This window comes from Periophthalmus magnuspinnatus, chromosome 7, assembly GCF_009829125.3.
Source record: "Periophthalmus magnuspinnatus isolate fPerMag1 chromosome 7, fPerMag1.2.pri, whole genome shotgun sequence".
Taxonomy (NCBI): domain Eukaryota; kingdom Metazoa; phylum Chordata; class Actinopteri; order Gobiiformes; family Gobiidae; genus Periophthalmus; species Periophthalmus magnuspinnatus.
In genome coordinates this window covers 26,843,172-26,852,819 of record NC_047132.1, presented here as the reverse complement: position 1 = coordinate 26,852,819, position 9,648 = coordinate 26,843,172, and the positions used below count along the sequence as shown (strand labels likewise).

At 38.4% G+C, this 9,648-nt stretch overlaps 1 protein-coding gene across 1 annotated transcript; it reads right to left on the bottom strand.

The window, feature by feature from the left end:
• Positions 1–156: 156 nt before the first annotated feature.
• On the bottom strand, positions 157–9,204 carry LOC117373368 (differentially expressed in FDCP 6 homolog). The gene is made up of 11 exons (XM_055223054.1): positions 9,022–9,204; positions 7,571–7,711; positions 7,038–7,223; positions 5,600–5,827; positions 5,370–5,516; positions 4,316–4,424; positions 3,370–3,668; positions 2,674–2,840; positions 1,894–2,092; positions 1,526–1,616; positions 157–949 (listed from the first exon to the last, which is right to left on the bottom strand). The coding sequence occupies exons 1-11, from the start codon at positions 9,115–9,117 to the stop codon at positions 759–761; spliced, it is 1,854 nt and encodes a 617-aa protein (XP_055079029.1). The 5' UTR covers positions 9,118–9,204; the 3' UTR covers positions 157–758.
• Between the last annotated feature and the right edge of the window lie 444 nt (positions 9,205–9,648).

Genomic DNA, 9,648 nt, shown 5'->3' with positions numbered 1-9,648 from the left:
TCTGTCTTTAGGTAACCACTGAATTCGTCAAATAGAACATTTGTGCATATTTGTACTAATCTTGAAATCTTGATATTAACAGTATGTAAGTAAGTAGTCTATTAAACAAAGTTAGGACTGTGCGCATAAGTTAAGTAAGAACAAGACAATATGATATAACAAGTATTAACCCAGATTTATTTACAATGGCAGCGCCCATAGAAAAAGGAAGTTGAGGCGTTTCTGTCCGTCTTTCTCTCTTTCCTGTTTACTAGAGTCACACTATTACATTGAATACTGAAGTACCTTAGTAAGTTAAAAGTCACACACATACAAACCAAAAAAATAACAACTAATTAACATCATATTACTAATTAAAAGTACCATCTGAGCAATATTAAACTTTAGGATGTCTTTGTTACAGATGGTTGATAATGTCCAGGTTTCACATAGTTTTATTCAAAGCATTAGTTGAGATGTAAACATTATACATATATATACGGCAATTCTCTTTTGGCAGGTGAGGTCAGTATATCTTTTATTAAAAGTGTAATAACCATCTAAAATGTGTGAGGACAGTACTGTGCAAAAAACTTAGGCAAGTTTTCATGAAATAATGATCGGTTCTTTAAGTCCCTCAAGTTAGTATCTTCAGTCATATCTCAAAATAGTACCATCTTTAAACACTTACATCAACTTAGTTCAACAAACACATTTTTACACCTGCCTAGTACTTTTGCATAGCTCTGTGCATTTGTCAAAACTAGAGGGATAATAATTCAAGGGATGTCCATGTCTCCATTTGAGGTGTGAGAGTGGCGCTTCTCTAAATCGCATGTGTTCTCCACATTTTCTTTGCCTTCGTCGTCTCTCTCGTCCGATCCAGACCTCCCCCTCAAGCGCAGACCCGGGTCCCTTTGTGATGGGATTTGGAAAGAAGAAAAAGAGCTGCCCAGTGATGGTCGTTTCTCTGTAACAAAATAGCAATAAAGGGTTAAGTTATCTAGATTTATCAAAACAAAAGGAATTCAGAAGCAGCAAGTATTAATATTTTATTAAGGATAGTCCCTTGAGATGCATCATCTCTTCTTAAACAGGGTCCCAAAGTGTAAAAGCAGAAGTAGTTATATAACCTAAACAATGTACTGTCGGTGTAGTAGATTAAGTAATTTAGGTAAACGGTATTCTGTAGTAATTACACAATTTACTATTACAAGTTGAAGCCTTAATATTACACAACTTGCTTGTTAAATATAATTCTATACTGTTTTAGTACAAAACACCAGCAAATTACTTGTATTCATTTGTCAGGGTCTGGTTGTGTGTCATGACTTTGGAGTTGTGTTTTCTTGGTGGAAAACACTGAGTTCAAATGAGGCTCTGGTTTATTTGCTCTATGTCATTCCCCTTACCCACTGCCTCCTCTTTATCTTTAGTTATAAAAGGTCAAAGCCCCAGTGAGCACACATGCATTTTCATAAGAAACGTATACACCTTGGAAAAACATGTAGTCTGTGTTGTTATGTAAGAGATCACACTCACTTACCCCCTGGACCAATTGGTCTCATCAATCGGTTCATCTGTACGTTCCAGTGTTTCACATTGGTGCTCGCCTGACGAAGTTTTCGCTGAGCGGCCTGTTACACAGACATTGGACAATTACATTTTTGATACATAAACTACCAATATGCACATATGCAGTAATAGAATTTAAATGTATTTGTTAAATATTTTAAACCAGTATTATTAACTATGAGTTTCTTTTTTTATTAAATTCCCCTGGATGATGAATATCTTTCCAAGTGTGCAATACTCCAACAAAATGTTCTGTTTCTAACAATTATATGAACAATTGTCTCACACTTCTTTATTAAAATACACATTTTATGTACAGTGTATTATCTAGTTACTTACCACTACATCCTGGTCAACTCGATGGCGGTTGGCACGGACCTCCTCCAGTTGTCTCTGTGCCTCGTCTAGAGCGCGGGACTTGGCCTCCATCTCCTGTTTGAGCTCCTGCTTCTCCCTCTGAGTCTTTAAGATGTACTCTTCCTGCTCCTCCTGCAGAGCCATCAGCGCCTTCATCTTCTCCTCTTCCTCAGCAAGAAGTCTACACACAACAGTCGCAAACACATTCATGCTGTATTTCTTCAACTTTATTCTAATTCTTCTAGTGATCCCCGGGGGTCATTTGTAAGGTCTAAAGTCCCACATATAAGTTTTAGTTTGGTGAGGCTGGTCACATCTTTTTCCACACCTTAAGTTTGTACAGGACCAGGTTTGATTAGATTGGAACACATTTTCCTTAGTGCACTTAAATCTTATCAGTCCTGCTGTCCATGTGAATTCAGAGCCCAAAACAATGGGATCCACAGAAGCCGAATCTTACCAAATCATAACCATGCATTTGTGCCGGTAAACACTGACAAGAGCAGGAACAAATCAATTTGGAGGTGATCAGGAAACTGGAGCCACAGAGAGTATGCCCATAACAGATGGCAGTATATAAAACTTCCTCTGCTGGGGCTCAACTTCCTCAGGAACATAATTTAACATGAGCTCTATTTAGAGACTACAGTAAATGTGCTATGGGCTGCACATGAAGACAAATCCCTCTTACAATCAATGAGACACTAATCACTAACAGATGACCAATACAAATGACTTTGTGACAGATTTTGTGGACAGTACCCGGCTTGAGCATAGCGGAAAGCCTCTTCGTCTAGTCGAGCTTTGATTTCCTGTTGTAGCGCCTCCTCCAATCGTTTCTGCATCTCCTCCAGCTCCTGAATCCTCTTCCTCTGTCTCTCTGCCTCCTCTTCCTTCAGAGCCATCTCAGCCTGCATGCTCACTCGGGCCTGCATTCACATAAAAGTTGTTGTTGAAATTTGTTCTACAATATGTAAAATGGCAATGGTGGAATGAAAAATGCTATTTAAAGTGTTTTGAAAGGCCCTGCATAAATCAAATCAATTATTATTGTGTAACCTAAGCAAAAATGTAAAAGCTCTATATGCCACTTTGCCTGAGATTTGCCTAGTATCTGGATGCACAAATGTGAGTTTGGTCACTGGTGAAATTGATTGATAGGTGGATTAGCAAATCGGGGACATGCATGGTCCATCAGTATTGGAAATAATAAAGGAAAAAAATATCGCAGGGGACTGAAACACATCGCAAATTCCTGCAGAATCAATGAGCGAAGCTCTAAACTCTGTTAATCTGAGGTGAGAGAAATTAGATTTTATTTGTAAATCATGACCAGCGATCTCCTTTGTTTCACACGTGTTGCTGAAAAATCGATCTGATAGCAAGAAACATGACACAACACAGCAAATATAATTCTGAAGTGTAGCCCCTTGTTGCATTATCCATGCCTGGCCTCACCTCCTCTGCCTCCTTGAGCTGCACCTCCAGGGCCCTCTGCAGCTGCTCATGCTGCTGTCTCCTTCTCAGCTCATCCTGCTCCAGGACCTCCTGCGCCTGTTTCTGAGCCTCCTTCAGCAGCTCCAGTTCAGCCAGTTTTCTCTCACGCTCCTCCTGCAGCGCCCTCAACCTCTGTAGCTCCTCCTCTTTGGACTGTCTCCTCTTCTCTCGCTGTTCACGCTGCTCCCGACGCTTAAGCTTCAGGTCTTTGTGAAGGGACTTCTTCCCCTCCACATGTAATCGAATGGCTGTTATAATAGCTGTGGACACAAGGACACAAACTGAAGGTTACGCGCTCAAACATAGATTACAAAGACTGTTTTTCTGCAGTAACAGCCTCCTCAACCATCAATGACACATAGAAATAGTGATTCTTTTTGTCAGACAAGAGAGTTTGTTGACCTGCTTTATATGTTTCAGATACTTCCTGTAGCCACATGATGGTATAATGATGGGTCTCGTAGGCATTTTACATAGTAGAGGAAGCTTACACCCCCCACTGTTTGACACTACCTCCAGGAGTGCATCCCAATGATGAGGAGGGAGCATACACCTTATCAAATGCACTGTCTGGCAAAACCATGTAAGCAGCCAACAAGACAAAACTCTACACCATCATGTAACGCTTCATCATGTAACACTTCATCATGTAACACTTCATCATGTAACACTTCATCATGTAACACTTCATCATATAACGCTTCAGGAAGGCTACAGAAAGTAGCCGAAACATGTAAAGCAGATCTACAAACTCTCCTATTTGACAAAAATAATTGCCAATTCTAGGTTTAAAACTTGAGACAGAATTAACCTTTACTAACCACCAATGACACAATTGGCAACTGTGTTCTTCTACCCAACATTGTACGTATTCTGTTTTATATATATTTTTACTCTGCTTTCTTACCTGTGGTCCATTCCTGTCGCTGTTTGGTGTCTGATGCACTCATTTCATAGGTTTTAGAGATAGTTTTAAGACAAAACATACACCTTTTTCCATCTCGGTCTGGAAGCGCCTGAGGTAGAAAAAAACAACAACAACCTTTTAACAAACACATTAAAACAAAACAAAAATGATGTTTTTGAAATTCACTGCCAGCAGCAACTACCTCCTGCCTCATGCTGGAATTTTATTAAATCCCTACTGTGTGGCAGCCAAAATAACAACATCTCCAGGCGATGTGCCCACCTCCATGTCATGAGGTCTTTAGAGATACAAGCCTGCTAATGTTTGTGCTGTATGTTTATGTTTTTCAAGGTATTTGTGAGCAATAATACACCTGTAATGATATAAATAACTGGAGTTGTTCACTCACAGCATCTATATCCATTCAGCTTTCTGAACTGAAATGACATAAATGCAACACTATGTCACCAGCTTAAAAATGGATAATAAATAGATCGCATGAGTAAGTGTGATATAGCATACTTTGTTGAGTATTACTCAACTTGTGATTGTGTGGCAATAATTGATTACTAATAGTTCACAGAGGGTTCAAATAAATGCAAATAAACACTGTTAATAGCAGCTAATAATGCACACTACCCATCTGCAGTATTAGAAAAAAAATTAAAAACAAGAAAAGAAAACTCTGTTATGTTATAACAGGCACACATTGTGTTTCTAAGTGTATTTTTTCCATGATAAAGTTGGGGTTGTCCCCTCCCACAGAAAGATTGTTGTGTTTAAGGTATATCTTAAAAGAATGTGGAAATTGAGTTTCAGCCATGATTGTTCTTATCATACAGTTATATAATAAGTATAAACATATTTTGCAAGTTTCATAGTAAGCATTTCAGTAAGCATGAAGCAGGTACCATACATATTACGGTAAATGAACTCAGACTTTTAGAGATAATTTAACTGAATCAAAATAAACACTGGTCTGATATCACATATAGTGTATATTAAATTCCAAATGTAAAGGAAAGACACATCTGGCTGTGTTAAACTTGCTGACCTCCACACAGCAGTTCCCATCCAGTGCTATATTGCCTAGACAGTCTTTGCGGTCCTCCCCGGCGTAGTAGCACAAGACACTGGGCCTCAGAGTGAACCAGCGCTCCTTCCAGTTTCTCCTCAGCTGCCCTTTCTTCCATAGATAACCCTGAGAGCCAAACAAATGAACCATGACTCATGACTCACTCAAAACACAAACCTCAGCAGTCACAACATTATCTGGATTCCTACCTCCTTCAGAACATCGCCAACTATTTCTCGGTAAACCTCCTCAATGGCCATGCTGACAATGGCCTTATCCACTCCTCGTGTTATCTTCCCCGAATTCATCAGCTCCAGAAACACCCAGACTGTGATGCCATTCTGCTGCATTGCATCATGGGAAAAGAAGTCCTCCAGGTCGACACAGTTGAACTCAATACTCATAGCTGCACAGATTTTTTTCAGGAGGTACTCAACCTAAGGACACATACAGATATAATTGCATATTTATTACTCAGCAACTAGTGCACTCATTTGAGCAGTCTTTTTTATATTACAGTAAAAACACAGTTGTTCAATGGCATATTGTAGAACACAGCTAACTAAATTTGCTAAGATCTCAAAAATGCATACTGTCTTTCCATTGTGACTGCAATTTCCAAAATGTATCACTTGCATTTCTATTTAAAGATAAAGTAACAGTAACAGTACAAAACCCCACCCTCAAAGTAACTTTTCAGAAGTGACCTCTTTGTGTGTTTGGTTGATACACAATAATGTAATATCGTGTGACCACCATAAACTACGAGTATAAACTGTTTACCAAAATGCACCACAAAAAAACTAAACACAAACTGTACAAGGCTTCTCTCTACCTTTAAATTTAGGCAGCGAATGCAAAAAAAAATAAAAAAAAAAAAAATCGCACAACAGGAAACCAAAATGAGTGTTTGCAAGTGAGAAACAAGCCCACAGAGCTGCATGAAAAGAGCACAGTGTTCCACAGCAGCAAGAAACGAAGTGTTGATGGTTACGAGATCCAGCTCCATTTTGTGGCCACACATCACAGATTCAAGACTCAAAACAGACTTTACAATTGAGTTTAAGTGTAAATGAGCTGAAAGTGATTCATTTTGAGAGAAAAGGTAGTTCTTCTAAAAAGGTCAGAGACCAGAGTCATAAACAGTATAGGGCTGCAAAAACATTAACTGCATTTGGATTGATAGTTATTTAGCCTCATTATTTCATCTGCAAACAAATATTAAAATATCCTTTTTTATGTGTAAAACCTGCTAACCTTGTAGTTTAGATCTCAATGAGATCTAAATTGATTGAGTCTTCATATTTCAGTCTTTTAAAATGCAATGATTTTGTATCTTTAATGTGCACTCTGGACAAAATCCTTTTTTTAAGCATAAATGGCAAATCAAATTGCAATGCTTATCTGAAAAAAAAAAAAATCACATTTAGATATTTCTAAAAGATAAAGATAGAGAGATAGATAAGATATTTATATTTCTTGAGGCCCAAATATAATTGTGCTAGAACATGTACTGTCCAATATTTTGAAAAATGAACCACTTGGGCATCATGCTTTAACAACAATCAAGGACATGTTGCATACTGCAAAAGGCAGTATGCAACATGTCCTTTGTTGCTTGTATTATACCCAAGTAATTGTATGTACCTCATCTGCGACCATCACCAGAGGGTACTTGTCCTCTGACAGGAAGTTGAAGAGGCACCAAAGTCTGAAGGCGTCTTTCTCCGGTAACAGAGTGTCGCTGCCTTTGTCCGGCTGGTAGTTCTTCTTTGCTGTTAGGGTCCAACAGAGCTCATCCACATTTTCCTTTTCAAATGAGCCTTCAACAACCTATGGCAGAGAATGAAGGATTTTTAAAAATACAGACATATTTTAAAAATAAGATAAAAAGCCCATTGATTTAAGAAGTTCATGAAATGATATACTAATGTGCATTGTATTTTTATATAACATATTTTAAGCAGGATATCTTTCCTTTGAGTAAAGTAGATTTGCTAGTGCCTTTGGTTACTTTGAAATAAAATGAATTAATAAATGCAATATATGTGTTATCTACAAAATATAATGTATTACAGGAAAGGTACTGAATCTGAATATTAACAACACATTATAGGGAAATGTTTCAAACAGGTGTGTACAAAAACTTAAACTGAAATTAAAAAAGCTCTCTCCCGCACCTTGTCAAGGATGTATTTGTTGAGGTAAGGCATGTACCCCTGACTGGACACGGGTCCGTCATCATCATCCCTGAAGTGCTCCTCTAAAGCTACTGGGTCGTGTGGAATGGCCAGTACTGTGCACAGATTATGGGACAACACCTGCAAGATAACAATGTGCAAGGCACACATATTCAACAGCCATGTCACATTTTTCGCTGGTGAGGTTGTTTTAAAGGATAATTTGCTAATCTAAGACATTTGTCACAACAGAGTGAATAATAGTGAAGAAAACACTATTTGCTGAGTATATTGCCATTTCACTGGAAAACAGAAAGGTCATTTTAAAAGCTTCCTCCTCAAAGTCAGCAAAGTCAATTTAGCTATCTTGAAGTGCACTGCTTAGTAGACTACTGATATATATGTCAGTCTTTTATACATTTATGAAGGACAGAAAGGTAGAAACTGTTTGCAAAGAAATTGACATGTACATATTTGATACTGAATTTGCAGAGGAAATAGCACAACAAGTGAAGGCATGACACTTGATCATAGTTCTCTATATGGTCTAGCCTATTACCACACGATAGAATAAGAATCCTCGCATGTTGACTTTATATTTAACAACTAAGAAGGAACACTGATTATTTAAAAGATAAAGTGTTTTTTTCCTGATAACATTTACTTTGCCTCAATATTGGCTGCATATAATCAGACACACTGCCTCGTGTTGGGCCATAACCACATCCTGTCTCTTGACAACGATGCACATCTGTCACTTCTAAAGTACACGCACACTTCTTTTCGACTTACTCCTGAGCGTGTTTACTAACTCTCTGCCTTCACTGGGGCAGCATGCGTAAGGGGGATAAGCTTTGTCATGGGGTCTAGTCTGTGAAAAGTGGAGGTGGCTGGTATGAGGTCTGAGCAACAATAAGTAGAAGTGACATAATCATGAGTCCCCACACAACACAGTGGCACCATTGAAAGCCATCACCAGCATGTGTGTAAGCAGGGCATAGCCTCACTGTGTGTAACAATGTCCTTTTAACGTGCTGCTGCACACACTTCCATCAACAGCTTCTTGTCTGCTCACAGTAAGAGCCATAGGAGACAGGAGCACTACAAGATGGTACACGGTGGCCCATTTGAATGCACTGCTTGGGGGACATGAGGCTGCCCATTTATATCTACACTGAGGACAAACTGTTACTCGCGTGCCCAGGCGAGACAGAGGTGGGTATTGTGTCCTCTCTCGCTTTCTGTGGTAAAAGTATTACACACACAAAATAGGAAGAAATGGTTTCCCTTTTGTTGAGAGTAAATGGTTTGTACACTTTCATATCAAATGACTGCTAATGCCTCAAAAGTTTAGTTTTTTTTACATTACAATCATTGCTCTCATAAATTGACATGAATACAACAGATTAGATTAGATAAAATATGTTACTGTAAGTGATTTCTTTTCCTACCTTAAGTTGAGATTTGGACACCTTGCCACTCTTCTCTAGGTCAAGGGCGGTGAAGCCATACCAGATGGACTTGAGCAGCTCTGAACGCAAGTCCATGGTGCTTGTCTTGTGCTCAACTCTTCACTGTCACAGCGAGGGCCCTGAGTGACAGCTACTCTCCCACAATACAAGACAATACTACGCCACTCTTGCTGGAGCAGAAGTCTGCACCATTTATAGCAACACCTAGTGGACAAAGATGACAATGCACACAGTGGGATTGGCACTGAGGTCCTGTATAAAGATGATAAAGTTATAGTATTTTCATTATATTGATTAGAAATAAATACAAACATACATGGGTAACCCATGTTGGAAAACAGAACAAATTTTAGCAAGCCACTAATAACAGTAACAGTCTCAAAGTAATGATCACTAATCTTATAGCACAAGCTCTGTTAGAGATTGGTTCCATTGTTACTTCTAGGAACTTTGTCAAAATCAAGGCTGTTTAGAAAAAAACAAAAACTTGATATTGTTTGACCATTGAGCTGTGGGAACAAAGAAGTGTGGGACGAACTACACAGTTAGTTGACAATCATTAAAAAAAAAAAAAAAATAAAATAAAAAAAAAAAAAAAAAAAAAAA

Coding starts and splice junctions, on each gene's coding strand:
- LOC117373368 (XM_055223054.1), bottom strand. CDS start 9,117: ATGGACTTGCGTTCAGAGCTGCTCAAGTCCATCTGGTATGGCTTCACC. Junction 4,425..5,369: donor ATGGGAACTGCTGTGTGGAG/GTCAGCAAGTTT, acceptor TTTCTACCTCAG/GCGCTTCCAGACCGAGATGG. Junction 2,093..2,673: donor TTCCGCTATGCTCAAGCCGG/GTACTGTCCACA, acceptor TGTTGTGTGTAG/ACTTCTTGCTGAGGAAGAGG.